This window comes from Citrus clementina, unplaced genomic scaffold, assembly GCF_000493195.1.
Source record: "Citrus clementina cultivar Clemenules unplaced genomic scaffold, Citrus_clementina_v1.0 scaffold_3, whole genome shotgun sequence".
In the NCBI taxonomy this organism is placed as follows: domain Eukaryota; kingdom Viridiplantae; phylum Streptophyta; class Magnoliopsida; order Sapindales; family Rutaceae; genus Citrus; species Citrus x clementina.
The window spans coordinates 21,673,427-21,692,018 of record NW_006262339.1 but is presented as its reverse complement, the minus strand read 5'-3'; the positions used below and the strand labels follow the sequence as shown (position 1 = coordinate 21,692,018).

The window sequence follows — 18,592 nt, the reverse complement described above, 5'->3', positions numbered from 1 at the left end:
TGTATTCATTTTGCAACCACAAATTTTTTTTTGCCTTATAGGGGTTTCTTGATACCAAATAATGCATATGCTCCCTACAGTGAGACCATATTAAGATTTAAAAATTAGTATAGTAATCTTATAATACAATAGTAATATTTTTTTGGAGAAATTAACAACTTACTCGATATATATTTGGATTTCAGGGGTGTTTATTAGAACACACCGGTGTGCTTGTCTCAACAATGGATCATCAACCACATTTATGTTTGCACCTCCCAAAGGCCTTTCGACAGATAAATCAATTGGACAACCAGTAAGCAGCCTAATAACATCACAATTTGAGAGGTACTCAGCACAAAATGCAAGTGCTTCTTCTGCAATATAACTTTCTACAATACAACCCTCAGGGCGGTAGCGATTACGAACATAATCCTTGAGAGTTTTCATTTCTCTCTCAAAAGGATACATCCATCGAAGATAAACAGGCCCACATAACCTAACTTGTTCAACTAAGTGGACTGTTAAATAGATCATTATGTCAAAAAAGCTAGGTGGAAAGTACTGCTGCAGTAAGCATAAAGTGATTACAAGTTCCTCTTGCAATTGGTCAAGAGTATTAGGATCTACCACTTTATAGCACAATGTATTAAAAAAGAAGCACATCCTGATTATGGCCCTTCTCACATTTACAGGCAAACAGTTTCGAATGGCTAGTGGTAGAAATTGTTGCATTAAAGTATGACAGTCATGAGACTTAAGGCCTTGAAGCCGACAATTATCTATTGAAACAAGGTTTTGGACATTGGAAGAATACCCATCAGGGACTTTCACACTCAGTAAGGTTTCACAAAACTATTCTTTTTTCTTTTTTACTCAAAGTGTATGGAGCTGGAGGTAGGACTTTATTATTTTTTTTTTGTTTCATCAGGAACTAGTTTTCCCCTGATCTTCAAATACTCAAGATCTTTTCTAGCATTAATCCCATCTTTTCTTTTGTCTGGTTGATGAAGTAATCTGCTATATATGTTCTCGCACACATTTTTTTCAATGTGCATCACATCTAATTGATGACGAACTAATAAATGCTTCCAATAGTCTAAGTAAAAAAAAATTGACTTTTTTTTGTACAATTTTTCAGTTATGTTCTCATCACCATCACCGCCACCACTGCCATCATGTTTCCGCTTTTTGGCCTTCTTTTTCCCAAACTTAATATCAATATCTTCCACCATATTAAAGATTTCCTCACCAAACAAAGTTTTAGGAGGCTCATTCCACTCTTGCTTCCCATTAAAAACTTTTTTTAGTTTCCGAAAAAGGTGACCAAGTGGCAGAAAGCGGCGATGGCCCATATATGACATTTTCCTACTATGTGGCAGCCAACATGCACAAGTGTCTATCCCACAAATTGGGCAAGCATAATAGCCCTTAACAGTACAACCAGAGAGGTTTCTGTATGCTGGAAAGTCACTGATTGTCCACATTAAGATAGCCCGTAAATTAAAGGTTTCTTTTCTATAAGCATCATAAACATCAATACCTACATCCCATAGAGTTTTTAAGTCCTCAATCAAAGGTGCTAGGTATACATCTAGATCATTTCCAGGTTGTTTAGGGCCAGATATTAAAAGAGACAACATCAAAAACTTTCTCTTCATACACAACCATGGAGGAAGATTATATGTTATTAATATAACAGGCCAACAACTATAAGTAGTGCTAAGTGTACTATGTGGGTTAACCCCATCAGTTGAGAGAGCTAAACGAAGATTTCTAAGTTCTTGTGTAAATTTTGGCCACTTATTGTCAATTAGTTGCCAGGCTGGTGAGTCTGCTGGGTGGCGAAGTTTGTCATTTCTAATTCTTTTATTAGCATGCCATGTTAAATTTTGAGTTGTTTGTGGTGATTGAAACAATCTTTTCAACCTAGGAATAAGTGGAAAATACCATAATACCTTTTTAGGAACTCTTTTCCTAAATTTTGTTAAGGTATCTTTTTTTCTTTGATACCTAGATGCTCCATAATTTGGGCATTCAGCAAGATCAGCAAATTCATTCCTATACAAAATGCAGTTATTTGGACATGCATGTATTTTTTCATACTCTAAGCCTAGTACTTTCATTGTTTTCTTAACCTCGTACATTGACTTAGGTATAGTATTATTATTTGGCAAAATATCAGCAATGACTTCTAACAAAGCAGAAAACCCTTTATCGGACCACCCATAGTTCCCTTTCATATTGTAAAGTCTCATTAAACTAGATAACTTTGAATGTTTTGCACCCGGGTACAAAGACTTTTCAGCATCTTCAAGCATATCCTTAAAAGAACTAGGATCTCTATCACAATGCTCGTAAGCATCTTCAACCATGTCAATTATGTTACTGTAATCATGACATCTAAATCTTTGACTATGTGAATGGTCTTCACACTTTGTAAATGTAGATTTAGAGTCAGTCTAACCATGTGAAGTCCAAACAATATATCTTGGGAGAAAATCATTTTCAAATAAATGATCCTTCACCTGTTGAGGAGTATGAAACTCCATATTACAACAAAAGGTGCAAGGACATCTAATTGACATTCGGTTTTCAGCATTCAAAATGGAAAAATCTAAGAAATCAGCAACTTCAGAACGATACTCTACAGACAATCTATCACAAGTTATCCAAGTTCTTTCCATTTCAAATATTTCACATGTTCACATATGTAATGTTAGTTTAAGTTTAATTAAATTGCATGATTAATTTAATGTTCAATGTTATTATGATTATAGTTGCAATAATAAACTCATAATTCTGGAAAATCACTAATAGCCCCTATAAATCATTAATTATAATAATAATTTAGAAAAAATCCTAAAATTGAAACAAAAGAAGGTTTGAAACTTAAATAGGAGATTAATAGGTAAGATGGGCGCTAATGGCTTTTTAAGTAGTTGAACTAATTCATAAGTTAAGTAACTAACAAAAGTTAAGAGTTCAAATAAATAATGTCTTCATACCACTTTGCAAGCCATTTTTTAAAATTCTATAAATCATTTTTTAACTTCAAATACAACATGCAGAACTACTTTAAAACAAGCATTTCTTTCTTGAATCAAACAAAAATCATCAACTTTATACAATCTCAAAATATTCACAACCACAAACTTAATTAATTCATATCATAGTCATTGTCTCTATTACAAATCTTCCAACCAAAACGGAATAAATAAACAAGTAGGATTATATAACAAAATTTGCCTCTCTTCACATGAAACAGAGATGTAAATAGTTCGTAACCACTAAATACACAGTCATTCAGCCAATATAATACCCAAACAATCATCTCCTAATCAGAAAGGCAAAAGCTAAAATGAAATTTCATATTTTAGTACATTCAAAATCAACTAACTTATTAATCAAAGTTAAGAAACGGAGCTAACAGTTTATTTCAGAAACTAAAAAAAATGCACTTTCTTAGTTTTAAATAACAATGATAGTAAATCACATGCACAAAAGTTTTAAGCTGACCTCAAATGTGACAGAAAAAACAGAGTCGCAGCAGCAAGTGTTTTGAGTTTAAGTAATGCACCACTTAAAATGCATGTATTTTTGGACTGCATGTGAGTGAAGATATAGAAAATAAGAACAAAAATTTCAAGTTACAATTAAATAAAAGAAAAAAAAGATTTGGAAAACAAAACCCACCAGGGTCGCATTGCTGTTCAATTTCTGAACATCTGAAACAACCCAAAAATTAAAATTAAAAAATATTATTCATAAGCCAAATTAAAACAAACCCATTAATTAAATTTTCCAAAAAAATAAAATATTCAGCCATTACCAGCTAATAACCTCCTCTACAATTCTTTCTCTGGACTTAACTTGTGAGGGAGAATGAGATTACTTGAATACGCAACCGATGGTACCACTTCACCCCTTGTCGATGGCTTTTACTTGCTTCCCCAGTATAGGCACTGGATGGTTTAGTTGGAGAAAAAACCCCTTCGATAACAAGCGATTAGGGTTTTGGTTTGTTTTTCAATTTGGGAAAAATGGAAAAACAAAACAGAGTTTTAGCTTTTCATTATCTATCTAAATTATTTGAATTTAATTTGTAAATGGATAGTGCAAAACAGAAGAGATCGAGAAGAGAAAGGTTTGTTGTTGCATGTCCGACGTCCCGCTTGCATGTTTGACGTTAGATGTTGCATGTTTTGGATAAAGCCAAAATAAAGAATATTCTCGTCCATTTCATGTTTGACGTTGAAGTTGCTAACTTTACGTGATAAGTTGTATATTTCACGTGCAGTGTTGCAGGTTGCATGTTTAAGGTTTGTTGTTGCATGTCCGACGTCCCGCTTGCATGTTTGAGGTTAGATGTTGCATGTTTTGGATAGAGCCAAAATTCTTGAATATTCTCGAATATTCTCATCCGTTTCATGTTTGACGTCGAAGTTGCAAACTTTACGTGATAAGTTGTATATTTCACGTGTAGTGTTGCAGGTTGTATGTTTAAGTTTTGTTGTTGTATGTCCGACGTCCCACTTGCATGTTTGACGTTAGATGTTGCATGTTTTCGATAAAGCCAAAATAAAGAATATTCTCGTTCGTTTCATGTTTGACGTTGAAATTGCTAACTTTACGTGATAAGTTGTATTTTTCACGTGCAGTGTTGCAGGTTGCATGTTTAAGGTTTGTTGTTGCATGTTCGACGTCCCGCTTGCATGTTTGACGTTAGATTTTGCATGTTTTGGATAAAGCCAAAATAAAGAATATTCTCGAATATTTTCTTCCGTTTAATGTTTGACGTTGAAGTTGCATACTTTACGTGATAAATTACATATTTCACGTGCAGTGTTGCAGGTTGCATGTTGAAGGTTTGTTGTTGCATGTCCGACGTCCCACTTGCATGTTTGACGTTAGATGTTGCATGTTTTCGATAAAGCCAAAATAAAGAATATTCTCGTCCGTTTCATGTTTGACGTTGAAATTGCTAACTTTACGTGATAAGTTGTATTTTTCACGTGCAGTGTTGCAGGTTGCATGTTTAAGGTTTGTTGTTGCATGTTCGACGTCCCGCTTGCATGTTTGACGTTAGATTTTGCATGTTTTGGATAAAGCCAAAATAAAGAATATTCTCGAATATTTTCTTCCGTTTAATGTTTGACGTTGAAGTTGCATACTTTACGTGATAAGTTGTATATTTCACGTGCAGTGTTGCAGGTTTCATGTTTAACGTCCGTTGTTACATGTCCGATTCCGCTTGCATGTTTGACGTTAGATGTTGCATGTTTTGGATAAAGCCAAATAAAGAATATTCTGGAATATTTTCGTCCGTTTCATGTTTGACGTCAAAGTTGCATACTTTACGTGATAAATTACATATTTCACGTGCAGTGTTGCAGTTTGCATGTTTAACGTTCGTTGTTTCATGTTCGACGTTTCGCTTGCATGTTTGGCGTTAGATGTTGCATGTTTTGGATAAAGCCAAAATAAAGAATATTCTCGAATATTTTCGTCCGTTTCATGTTTGACGTCAAAGTTGCAAACTTTACATGATAAGTTGTATATTTCACGTGCAGTGTTGCAGGTTGCATCTTTAACGTCCGTTGTTATATGTCCGGCGTTCCGCTTGCATGTTTGACATTAGATGTTGCATGTCTTGAATAAAGCCAAAATAAAGAATATTCCCGAATATTCTCGCTTGTTTTATGTTTGACATCAAAGTTGCATACTTTACGTGATAGGTTGCATGTTTGACGTAAAATATTGTAGGTTTCATGTTTAATGTCAGTTATTGCATGTTGGACGTCAGGGTTGCATGTTTGACGTCAAATGTCACATGTCTTGAATAAAGTAAAAATTTTAAAAATTTCCCGCCTGTTTCATTCACACACACCTTTCCCAAAATTTTAAAATTTAAAAATGTCGGTTCACCATTACCCAGATGTCGGTTCGCCGTGTTTGTCCAGTAACTTTACAATTGTTATTAGCTAACCTTTGCCCTTAACGGATCTTTATCTGCAATCATATACCTCTCTGGATGATATCGATTCACCATTATCTAAAAAAAGGGTTTACCGTTCTCTTCCAGAATCGAATAAGCAAATACACTTCTTTCTGGAAGATATCGGCTAACTGTTATCAAATAAACGATTCACTGTTATCTTGCAGAATTAAATTAACATGTTTCTGGAAACTGTCGGTTAACTGTTAGCTCAATAATGGTTCATGTCATTGTCCAGAATTTTAAACACTTAAAAACGGTGTACTATTTAAATATTAATTAAGATAATATATTAATTAAAAAATTGTGAAAAAAATACAGTTAATAGTAACAAAAATAGAATTTTATAAATTATAAATTTGTAAAACATAATAGAAAATAAACAAAATACTTTGCTATGGAATTGGAATTATCAAATCTCTTGCATTTTAAAATATTCAAAACTCTTGTAATATTATAGAGTTATATATATAGAGACATGCGTGCGCGCGCATACACACATATGAATATTTTGATCTTATGTTTGTGGTGAAACCCCATTAATTACTCATTAGATTCACGTTATTTTACTAAACTAGATTTTATTAATAAAGATACATTAAATTGAATTAAATTCAACTTATACCCAATAATTATATTTGGGAATTTATCTAACTTACTAATGTTTATTTAACTCATACACAAATTATAAATGTGTTCATTAAATTACACATAAATTTAATTGTCTAACTATTTTTTACATGATTGATAAAATGATGGCTTTAAAAAGAACTTGCAATTTGAAAAAAAAATCCAATTAATTATAATAAAATTACATATCTATCCAATTTTTTTCCTTATTTTAGTCTAATAATAGTTCGAAAAAGAATTTGATCATTCAAGTGAAAATCACTATTCTTATTTGTTGCATAATAATATTTTTTAGGTGTATTTTGCTTGATTTTTTTTAAAACAAACTAATCATGGTGGATATTTTAAATTACTGAGTCACAAAAATTCTAAGCTCAATTGAAATTTACAATCGTTTATGAATGAAAATATGCTAGCAAAACAAAAAAACAATTGAGGGATAAAAAGAAAATATGGTAGAAAGAAAAAGGCAACATCACTATGATCATTGTTATAGGAAAAATAAAGCGAAAATCTTCCCAGGGTAAATCCATATGCTAAACATCCAAAATTGACGACGTAGAATTTCAATATCACCAATAACACCCCCCAAACCTAAAGATTGCAACAAATTGATGGCACACTTGAGGGCTTAGAACCTAGTATATCTTAAATCATTTTGGATTAAATTATATCACACTTTTTTCATTTTTTTTAATTGTATGCAAACAAACTACAGTACACTTATTTCAAAAGAAATTTGTTAATGAAAAACAAAATAATGAAAATCAAGAGCACTCATTTATAAGAGTAGGCTATAAAAAGAAAAAAAATTATTATAAGCATAATCTCCTAAAAAATAAAAGCATAGTCAAATTGAGTTGCATACTAATTATAATTTCATTCGTATTTGTAAACCATGAGGTTGCGCAACATCAAAAAGTTTCCAGTAAAACACTTATGCCAGATAATTTATAGAACCAAGCAATATCCGGTTGAATTCTCCCATGCAAATAATTAAAATTTTCAAGTTAATCGATAAGATAAAAATAGCCGTTAATCATAATAAGAAGCAACAGCAAATCACAATAAGAAGCAACAGCAAATTACACTAAAAAATAGCAGGAAAAAAGCACCAAAACAGCATATATAACCAAGAAACAACAATAAAAAAAATGCCCAAAAACAGCAGAAAAAGATGCCCAAAACAGCAATAAAAATTACCCTAAAACAACAGTGAAAATGCCTAAAAACAACATAAATAAATCCAAAACAAAAGTGAAAAAATTGCCTACAAACAGTAGACAAAAGCCCAAAACAACTGGAAGACTACCTAAAACCAGCAGAAAAAATCTAAGATAGTAGCAAAATCTTCCACTGTTAAAGAAAGTTATGAAAGAAAAGAAATAAAACTCATAAAGAGTTAATCATAATAAGAAGCAACAGCAAATCACAATAAGAAGCAACAGCAAATTACACTAAAAAATAGCAGGAAAAAAGCACCAAAACAGCAAATATAACCAAGAAACCACAATAAAAAATGCCCAAAAACAGCAGAAAAAGATGCCCAAAACAGCAATAAAAATTACCCTAAAACAACAGTGAAAAATGCCTAAAAACAACATAAATAAATCCAAAACAAAAGTGAAAAAACTGCCTACAAACAGTAGACAAAAGCCCAAAACAGCTGGACGACTACCTAAAACCAGCAGAAAAAATCTAAGATAGTAGCAAAATCTTCCACTGCTAAAGAAAGCTATGAAAGAAAAGAAATAAAACTCATAAAGAGTTAAAGGTAACATAATGAAGGCTCAAATCTGAAGCTGCTATGTAAGAACAAACATCCCTATACAAACACCCCTATGCATGTAATAATCATATAAAACATAATTACAATTACAGTCCATCCAGCAACTGTTTGCTTGTTTCATTATAAATGTCTGCAATAGTCATATAAAACATAATTAAACACTTAAGCAGAACCCAGAAGATAAAGTACAAAAAGCATGGTAAAAGAAATAAATGTCACAGCGGAATCCAGAGAGTAATATATCAAAGAGTCCAGCTCAATCCAACCTCCATAAATTTAAATATGATGGTGAAAGGATCATAATTCAAACACACTCCAAAGAGATGTAATTTACATTAGATAACACAGCTTTTCATATTCTGATTAAGCACATGCCAAGTTAAGAATATATTTACTTTTGAAATTAGGAAAATTACCACACAGTGAATTTAGGCACACCAATCAGAGCAGCTATTGATCAAGCAATAATAAATTGCACCTAATTATTTGAAAATTTACAAGAATTGCATATTTAAAGGTCTAGATGACCAAATACAAAGGTTGCACAATAACTTGAACTCGTTTTATAAAAGGATAACTGGCTGCTCCACCCTTTTTGGCAAGGCTGAGTTTATTTCAAAGTGCCAACATCAACAAGGTTTTCCCCACTAATAGCCAGAGAACTCTAACTAAATTGCAATGATACAGAATCAATTGATGACTGAAGTGTGGATAGAACTGGCACCTCATCAGCTGGGACATATTTGAGAATCAATACAGAAATATATATAGAAAAAAGTGATAAGAGAAATATAAATACAATTGAAAAGAACAAATGGATACCTCCTTGATTCCCACACACAGGAGTCCAGTAACAAAAAGTACAATAATTGCAGCACAGGGATCAACAATAATGTCAAGCCCAGGAATTTCTTGATGAGCCAAAAAGAAAGGAAGAATGCACAGCCTATAATCATTAATAACAACAACATAAGAACAGAAACGTTTAAATTGCATAGGCAATTGTAGACCTCCCTCATAAAATATATGAATTCAAATCAATACAAAGATGATTATTTGTCAAAAAGGTAACTCATAGAAAATAAAGGAAAGGAAAAAGTAAACATGCTAATCAAAACTCGATAAAATTCACCAGACCAGATTCGGGTATATGCCACGAGGAACAGCAGACCCGCCAATTGTGTACTCAAGTATCAGAGCTAGCCAATCAACCACCTAACACTGCCAAAATACAACATCAACTAAGTTAAATCAATTTATTAGACCAAAACATTAATAACGATTACTATGCCCCAGCTAATCACTAGTTTATCCCACTTCAGAAACAAGATCCAATTATATGAATCAATAAACTACATCTCTAAGAAATGACTATTACGAGTTATACCAATATTAAAGGTAACAAGGACTTACCCTTCTCCAACACATATGTATGAATAATGATAGGCACTCCCAGTAGATGGCCAATGACTTGCAAGCTCGGCATAGAAAAAGGCTGAAAAAGCAGAAGCTATTCCAGCTATAAGGAAACGAAAGGGTGAGTGCCGGTCCTGAATGCTCTCTAGCAACCGTTCCAACAAGAATATATGCTCCAGCCCCAAGTGTTGAGTCAACACCTAACCAGAGTTTGTACAATAAATAAATAGTAAGATCCATCTTTAAAAAAAAAGTCCGGAATTTATTATATCACTGCCTAATAAAGAAATATTGATTATATGAACTGCAATCAAAAATGAAAATTTTCATAGCAAAACCTATCACAATAAATAAGCAACTAATCCAAATTCCAAGACCATAGTCTACCCAAAACACTTAGCCATTTAAAGAGAGCGGAGGGGGAAAAGCCTAACAATCACACACACCCATCATGAAATCTTGAGTTTCCTGACGAGAATCTAACAAAATGCTCAAGAACACTTAAAGCCATAGTAAAAAAAATTAAATTCAAGATCTGTTTCATAAGAATTTAACCAAAAATCCACATTCTTAGATATTCAATATGGAAAGCAAAAACCCATATTCTTAAAAATTAGAAATTTAACCAAAATAAAAAAGATTTAGAAAGAAAAATATCTTTTGTTCATTACGAGTCATCTTCCCATTGAGCTCATGTAGGATTTTGAGAGAGAGAGACCAAATTCGAAAAATTAGTGCTTTTAGAGAGAAATGTAAATTCCAAAAATAAGAAATAAGACAAAATAAAATATATAAAAATACCTTTTATTCTTTCGGCGTTGCTCCCCAGCGAGCTAATGTACGGCTTCAGGAGAGAAAGATCAAGTTTGAAAAATTAGGGCTTTGAAGGAGAAAGCCAAATTTAAAAAATTAGAAATTTAATAAAAAATAAAAAAAGAACAAAAGAATACCTTTATTCATTCTGATTCATGCTTCCCACTGAGCAATGTAGGGCCTTAAGAGAGATATCAAATTTGAGAATGAAAAAATTAGGGCTTGAACATAGATAGGCCAATTTTGAGAATGAAACATTTAGGGATTTGAGAGACCGAATTTGTCAATGAGAGATTTTAGAGAGAAAATCTCGTCGTTGAGAGAGCGATTAGATTTTAGAATGGAAAAATTTTAGAGATTTGAGAGAAGAATTTGAAAAAAAAAAGGAGGAAAATAGAGTGTGTGTAACCGGTTGCAAAGGTAGCCAATTATTTTCTAATTTAAAAAATTATTATATTTGAGCCGTTGGATTCCTTGAACTTAAATCCAACGGTAAATTAATTACTCCGGCATGGTACCGGGGACTTGTGTCGCGGCATTGTAGCTTTAGCCTTCTTTGAGAAATTCAATTCAACAGTTAAACACTACACTAAACCCAATAGCATTTTCTAGCGTGTAAGAACTAAGTACGGGGACTACAACACCAGCAAACATTGAACTTTCCGAAACATGCAACAAGATCGAGAAGGTAGGAATCAGGATGCTGATCAGACACTCCGGGCAGGAATCAGGATCCGAGAAAAGAATTTCGAGTTGATGGATTCTCTTTACAAGGCTGCAGTAGAAGGCTATATCGATCAATTCAGAGCACACGCATCGATCCTTGATCAAATATTGACACCCAAGGAGAACACAATCCTCCATATTCACATCACCGCCCGACCTCCAACAACAAAGCTTAACAGCTTCTGGAAGATCGGTCTTAACAGGAAATCTGCAGAGGACGAAGGCAATTTTGTGGGAAAGATTCTGGACATGTGTCCTGATCTGCTGTGGAAAGCCAATACCAAAGGGGAAACTCTGCTGCACATCGCCGCCAGGCACGGGCATGCTGATATAGCGAAGGATCTAATTGATGAATGCAAAAAGCCTCACCAGAACGACCCAGAGAAATGTGCTGAAGCTGCAAGGATGATGCTGCTAGCGGCGACGAATGAATCCAAAGACACAGCCTTTCACGAGGCTGTGCGGCATAATCAAGTTGACGTGGTGAAGCTGTTGACCAAAGAGGATCCCAGGGTACCGTATGATGCCAATGAAGCCGGCGAGACTCCCTTGTACTTGGCTGCGGAAAGGGGATACAAAGATGTTATGAAAGACATTTTATCGACTTGCAAATCACCAGCTGACCATGGACCAATGGGAAGAACGGCTTTACACGCAGCTGTATTTTGCGAAGATGAAGGTAAACCTACAATCACTATTATTATTATTATTATTTTAATAAACCTCGTCATGTGGAGAAATTTTATATATTAAGAAAAAGAGTAATCGGAATATTTATTAGGAGATAGAATGCGCCTTATCCTAACAACAAAACCTACAATTAATTTTATATTATATATATTTTTATTGTTAAAAGTTAATTTGTAGGATAAAACTGTGGTGCAATTGTGGTACCGTGCCACAGTTGCACCCAACCGTTAGATTCCCATTTATTTAAGTGGATTCCACTCATTTGAGTGGATCTAACGGCTGGTGCAACTGTGGCACCGTACCACAATTGCACTGTAGCTGATCCTAATTTGTAATATAAGAAGAATTAGTTTCTAGAAATTTTTAAGATAAAATCTAAAGTTAGTTCACTTGAATTTTGAATTCAGTGGGCAACTGTAAAATATGCTTAAAAAAATTAGCCAAGTTATACTTGTCGGTGGCTATTTAAAAATGTGTGGTATAAATTAAAGTCAAGTAAATCGTGTGGTGGAAAAACAGGTTAGCAAAATGAGTAATCCTTGTGTGTTTGTCGGTTGGCACAGCCTATAAATACGTGGCCATGTCGGCAGTTATAGTAGTGAAGTCGAAAGCATAACCAAAAAGACCCAAATTAAAATTAATGCTCTCTCTCTATCAAAAATAAACAAATAAATAAATGCTCTCTCTTTAGTCAAATAACCTTAACTACAAGTATTTCCACCTCACTCATTCTAGCCCACTACCTTCCCCTGTTGCAAGTTTCCGTTATAAATCCGTTTGTATTTGAGGGCCTCTGTTTTAAAGACCAATTTATGTTATGACAAGTTTCCGTCAATACGTTCAATGAATATTTGTTTTACACTTTTAGATACCAAGCACACTCTCACTCAACCCCCAATTAGAACGTATCCTCTTGGACTTCAACCATGCGCCTTTCGCTTTCAGTGCAAGAAGCAAACTCACTGACTAGACTACGCATGGCGGATATAGTTATGGGCTAGACTTTCTATGGACTACAATTTGACAAATTTAATCATCAATGTAATATTGCACGCAAATTTCACATTTTTATAAATTAACAGTCGTAGCACTTACACAATTTGAGAGCGTTTCTAATAATTCCTTCTTTGACAATTTGTGTTTTGTTGTTATTTTCTATAGAAATGACAAAAATGTTACTAGACTTTAAAAAGACTCTGACCAGCAAACCGGATCAGCAAGGATGGCTCCCACTTCACTTGGCTGCACACCTGGGATGCTATCAAGTTTTGAAGGAATTACTTAATGCTGATAAATCTGCAGCCTACAAAGTTAATAATGAAGGAAATATAGCTCTTCATCTTGCAGCTGGTAGAGGCAAAGTATATTCAATGCTAGAGCTTATACAGAGTTGTCCAAGTTGCTGTGAAATTACTGATAACGAAGGGTGGAATGTTTTTCACTTTGCCGTGTACAGCGAAAGTAGAAAGGCAGTCCAATTTCTCTTAAACAATCACTCTCTTGGAAACCTTGTAAACGAGAAAAATGACCAAGGAAAAACACCTCTCCTAGAACATGCTGCTTCTGGTTCTTATATGAAGTCTTTCATATGTCACCCTAAAGTGGATAAGCTGGCGTTCAACAATGAAAACCGTAATGCTATAGATACGATCATGTTGGACAAGTTTTATTTTTCTCCCAATGAGGTAAGGCAATTGATTCATCTATAAATAATTTCATTCGGTGCTAAAAGCTAATTTCTTTTGGCACAATAAATACATTATTGAAGGTGATAGTATTTTTTTTTTGGGTCAGCTAATAACTGTTGGATAGGGATATTTCCACCCCAGTATTTTTATAAATCTACCTAACTTCCTGAAAATAATTATAATGAGTTCACAATATTCCTGAAAAATATAAATTAATATAAATTTTGTTTTATTGTTTTATTATTATGATATAAAAAGATAAAATTACCCCATAGAACATGAGTTATTATATGTAATAATTTAGGTATTTAGTTTTGTAACTTATAATCTAATATTTTTAAATGAAACCTAATCATTATTTCACTACCCTTACATGCATATAAATAACATAAATTTGACATCCTAATAACTTACATGAGAATTGTGCTATCAAGAAACTATGTTAGTTTAATTAAAAAATAATAATCACACTAATAAAGTAGAATTAGAAACAATGAGTTTGGTATAAATTAGAAAATATTGAAGTTGAAGTAAATTCTTGATAATTTTACTTTATAAGGGTAAAATAATCAATTTAAACTTATGTCAAAGCAATCTTTGTAATCAGGCATACTAAATAAATCTAAGTCACAAAATAATGAATTAACATAGATTTAATTAATTAAATTTCCAAATCTCTTCTTGATTTGAAAATTCTAAAAATAATGTGTAACTTTTATAATTATTTTTTGAAAATAGGGTGGATTCACAAAAAATGTGGGGTGGAGATATCATCACTTATAACTGTTTGTAAAATGAGTTCATGATTCTATCTAAAAAACCATATGCTTTATGTATATTGTTCACACCAAAGGGGGACGTTATATATTTTTCTCAAGCTAAATGATTAAAAAAATGTCATGAATTCGAACAGATTAAAAAAAATACTGCATTGAAATTTATATTTTTCTTATCTTTTACCTTAATTTTCAGTTTATTAAAATGAATATTTTTATGAATTAATTTTTATATGAACAATGTTTTTTTTTCCTAAGTAACATCTCAATATTTTTTTCTTCACAAGTACTAGGTAGCACTCGCTCATTATACGGTAAATTGTAAAATTAATAAAATTATTTATTATTTTATTTTACCATTTAATAGATGATGTCATATCACTTAAGATGATAGTAATTCAAATACTATTTAAGAAATATAGCATTACTCTTCTATTTACGTGCAGGGTTGCAGTCAGGTATGTGTTTAGCGTAAATTTTTTTTTCAATTACCTATGCAAAATTTTTTATAAATTTTCCGTCTAAATTTGATTTTTAATGAATTGACACTATAACTATTACATTTTGACAGTTACCCATTTTTTCAAATCTTTTTACCCTTAAATGTTTATATTATCATTTTTGTCCTCCTAAATTTTAAGAGTAATGATACAACCACAAACTCTTGTACAAACTTATTTTGTACAAACTGACGTGGCATTAATTTATTAGTTGAATGAAAATATAAATTAATAAAAATAAATCATGTGGGCCAAGTGATATTTAATTCAACCAATCTTATCATGCCACATCAGTTTGTACAAAATAAATTTGTACAAGAGTTTGTGGCTGTATCATTACTCAAATTTTAAATTCTGCTCCCCTGAGTGTGTGATGATCATTTTACCAATCGTTTCCTCTGCATGCTCGTGACTTTTGATGTGAACATGTGGATATCGTTTATATAAACTATTTAGGAAACTAGTTGTACCGTCGTTATAAATATTTCAACACATTGTCGCAGCTATTCTTCATATGGTGCTTGCTTAGACGAAACGGTTTCCGGGGTCGCCGACAGATAGAGGATGGAGGTGGGGAAATAATGGATAATGAAGGTAACATAGTGAGAAATAAGAGTGATTACAGAAAAGAAAGGAAAAAATTAATAGACAAGGCCTTAGAGGAATTTCTCAAGAAAGGAAAGGAAGGACATCTAGTCGTGGCTGGACTTATAGCCACTGTTACATTCACCGCAGGTATTACCATGCCCGGTGGTTACATTGATGAGAAGGGCCCAGACCAGGGGACAGCAGTTCTAACAAGAAGTAGAGCTTTCCAAGGATTTGTTATATCGAATAGCGCGGCGATGGTTTTCTCCAGCTGTGCGGTTTTTGCTCACCTTTTTGTGTCACTATTACCAGACAAGAGCTTCGAATTCTTGATATGGAATCTGGGCCAAGTACTTATAGTTGCTGCCATGGTTGCGATGGTGTTAGCATTCCTTTTAGGCGCATACGCAGTGCTATATTGCAGTGCCAAAGTACTTGCGGTTATTGCTTGTGTCATTGTTGGCTTCTTCTTTTCTGTCTATGTGTATTTCCTACCACTTGGGTTTTTGCTGAGACTGGTTATAAGCTTGGTCTACAATACCGTAAAGATGATGATGTCTGGGTCCAGACGAATGTACCTTCGTTTTTTTCGATGACTTGGGCACATCTTTTGTGGCGAAAAAGGAACTCGGACGGGCTTAATAAATACTCACTGTTAACGGTTCGACACTAGAGAGCCACATGCCTTTTACGGCTCTATTTGTGTTGTATTGAGTTGTTGTTCTACGCCTCTACGTGCGCTGCTGGAGAACTATCAACATTTTCTAGTATTCAGAAAGCACTGTGTGTCGCGTTTTTCATTCTGTCTTCATTAATTTGATCATTATCATCTCTACTTCGTTTCATATTGTTTTTGCCCTTTTATGTTAGGCTAAAACATTAAAAGTACTGTTTGGAAAATGAAATAGGGTAACCAAGATGAGGTGTTTGCTCATATTATCGTGCTCTCCTTAAAGTAAAAAATGAGCAAATAGTTGATAGGCTATCAGGAGATTATTTGGTCACCTCGAGCACATCACCTCGAGTAGGATGTTATTTGGTGACCTCGAGCACATCACCTCGACCATGATATTATTTGGTGACCTCGAGCACATCATCTCGACTAAGAGATTATTTGGTCACCTTGAGCATATCACCTCGACCAGGAGATTATTTGGTAACCTCGGACAGATTATGTCGACCAAGAGGTTACTGGGAAGCACGACTCAGTCAAAACAAATCTCACTTATTTTATTTGAAATATTAGGGATCATATTCTTAGTGGATTGAAAATTAGTAGTTTTCTTGAGAGTTTTAGGGGAGAGAATAAAAACTGTTATAATTTCTTATAAATACTCTTGGAAAGGGAGGGAAAGGGCAATTCTTTTTCTCTCTGTGGGCGACTGAACCCATGTGATCTTTTTCTCTCTCTACCACTGGGAAACTTCTCTTGCTCTCATGATTTCTTTTTCTTTAAAATTGATTATTTTCTATTCATTTCCCATAAATTTACTTGAAAGCTTTTTGTTTAAAGTATTCATATTTAAACGACGTGAATTATGGTACAGGTTTTTCCAAATAGACCCAAATCACTGACTTGAGCGTCAGAGTGTTTCACCAGAAAAACTTCCGGCGCCCCTTGACTGTTCTTTGTGCTCACTGGCTCACGGGCTATCTGCTCATGGATCATCTGCTCATTGGTTATCTGCTTATAGAACATCTGCTCATGGTGCTCACTTATTAGCAGCTCGTGGATTATCTGCTCGTGGTGCTCATTAATCAGCAGCTCATAGATTATTGGCTCATGAAGTATCTGCTCATGATCAGAGGATTTTCTTAGAGATTAACAAGTCGCTTCTCCACCAAACAAATTTAATGCTGACGCGGGAATATGGTATTGAGTCAACAATGGACTCAACCAGATTTCTGCATCAACAAGTACTATTGTCTTTGTGGTGCTTAAGAAGGCTTGAGAAATCGATCTTTAGGCCACCATGGGTGAGGAACGTGTTTTGAACAATATTTGTGAGTGTTGAAAGAACCAGAGGGAAGGCTAGAAGGTGGCCTTTGAGCTTTCTCAGGACGGACAGGATCTTCTCAGGAAGAAAATTGAACCTGGAGAAAAGAGGAAAAGCCGATAGGACACCACGGTTGCCGTCGACGGCACTTCGACGTCAATAGGGTGGTGATAATAAGTGCCGTCAATGGGGTGGTGATAAATGGAGAAGGCCTCATCTGGAAGCCATGAAACTCAAAGAATATGAAAATGGTTGAGAAAATTGAATAGTGAGAGAGAGCACGTAAATTTTACCGAATGGAAGAAGAAAATAAATAATACTTAAGTTCTAAATTTTATGTAAGGAAAGGATGATACTCTGAAGTTTGGGTCGGATGTTACGCACAACCTTACCAAGTGGAAGTTAAATTTGAACCTGACTGTCAGTAGGATAAGTTCAAAATTTAATAACCATATCATCTAGAAACTCATTACAAATTGTCGTCATCTTAACTACCTTGAACAAATAATCAAAGATAAACTGTCAACAATTTACCAACTAAACAACCAAACCAATCCCCAGTAGTTTCTGCTAGACAGGTTGGATATTTCTTGAAAGACTAAGTTTAATTGACTAAGTTGACACTTGAACTATATCTTTTAATCTTCCCAAGTTTGTAAAGAAAACCCTAGCTTTTGGTGCTTGACAAGTTAGTTAACAATAAAAGAAAAGAGCACAATTTTCTCTTTTATTTCTCCTCATTGGATCGAGACGTTTGTTGTAAATTTTTCAGCTGGTCACCCATTATTGAATTGTTACCGCTTCAGTACGCTTAATTTATTGAGTTTTGAAGTAACGATTTCCATAACACCTTTAAAAGAGTTTTGAAGTGAAGGTTGTCATATTTTTTAAAAATCAATTGGTGTTCAGAGAATAACTGCCATCCACGATGCTACCACACTGCCGACTATTGATGCGGTGTCATAAAACTTGACATAACCAGCATCCACGATGCTAGTATAC

General features: G+C 33.8%; 1 protein-coding gene and 1 long non-coding RNA gene across 5 annotated transcripts; one reads left to right on the top strand and one right to left on the bottom strand.

Moving 5' to 3' along the window:
* Positions 1-8,849: 8,849 nt before the first annotated feature.
* Positions 8,850-11,093, bottom strand: LOC18046702. 3 transcript variants are annotated; one of them, XR_002906649.1, is made up of 6 exons: positions 10,763-11,093; positions 10,614-10,656; positions 9,810-10,012; positions 9,529-9,617; positions 9,219-9,342; positions 8,850-9,128 (listed from the first exon to the last, which is right to left on the bottom strand). It is a non-coding gene; the product is annotated as an uncharacterized LOC18046702 (long non-coding RNA). The 3 variants fall into 3 exon arrangements; XR_002906648.1 differs by having other exon boundaries at positions 9,534-9,617; positions 10,763-11,088; XR_002906650.1 differs by having other exon boundaries at positions 8,850-9,113; positions 9,534-9,617; positions 10,763-11,083.
* Positions 11,094-11,224: 131 nt separating this feature from the next.
* On the top strand, positions 11,225-16,263 carry LOC18046701 (serine/threonine-protein phosphatase 6 regulatory ankyrin repeat subunit C). 2 transcript variants are annotated; one of them, XM_024189419.1, is made up of 4 exons: positions 11,225-12,030; positions 13,203-13,726; positions 15,509-15,599; positions 15,741-16,263. In XM_024189419.1, the coding sequence occupies exons 1-4, from the start codon at positions 11,295-11,297 to the stop codon at positions 16,187-16,189; spliced, it is 1,800 nt and encodes a 599-aa protein (XP_024045187.1). In that variant the 5' UTR covers positions 11,225-11,294; the 3' UTR covers positions 16,190-16,263. The 2 variants fall into 2 exon arrangements, with proteins under 2 accessions (XP_024045187.1, XP_024045186.1); XM_024189418.1 differs by having other exon boundaries at positions 15,509-16,263.
* The last annotated feature ends 2,329 nt before the right edge of the window (positions 16,264-18,592 follow it).

Bases quoted from the DNA above. Each gene is read 5' to 3' on its own strand.
- LOC18046701 (XM_024189418.1), top strand. From the start codon at position 11,295: ATGCAACAAGATCGAGAAGGTAGGAATCAGGATGCTGATCAGACACTC. The intron at 12,031-13,202 runs GTAAACCTACAA...TATTTTCTATAG, and splicing joins TGTATTTTGCGAAGATGAAG to AAATGACAAAAATGTTACTA. The intron at 13,727-15,508 runs GTAAGGCAATTG...ACATTGTCGCAG, and splicing joins TTTATTTTTCTCCCAATGAG to CTATTCTTCATATGGTGCTT.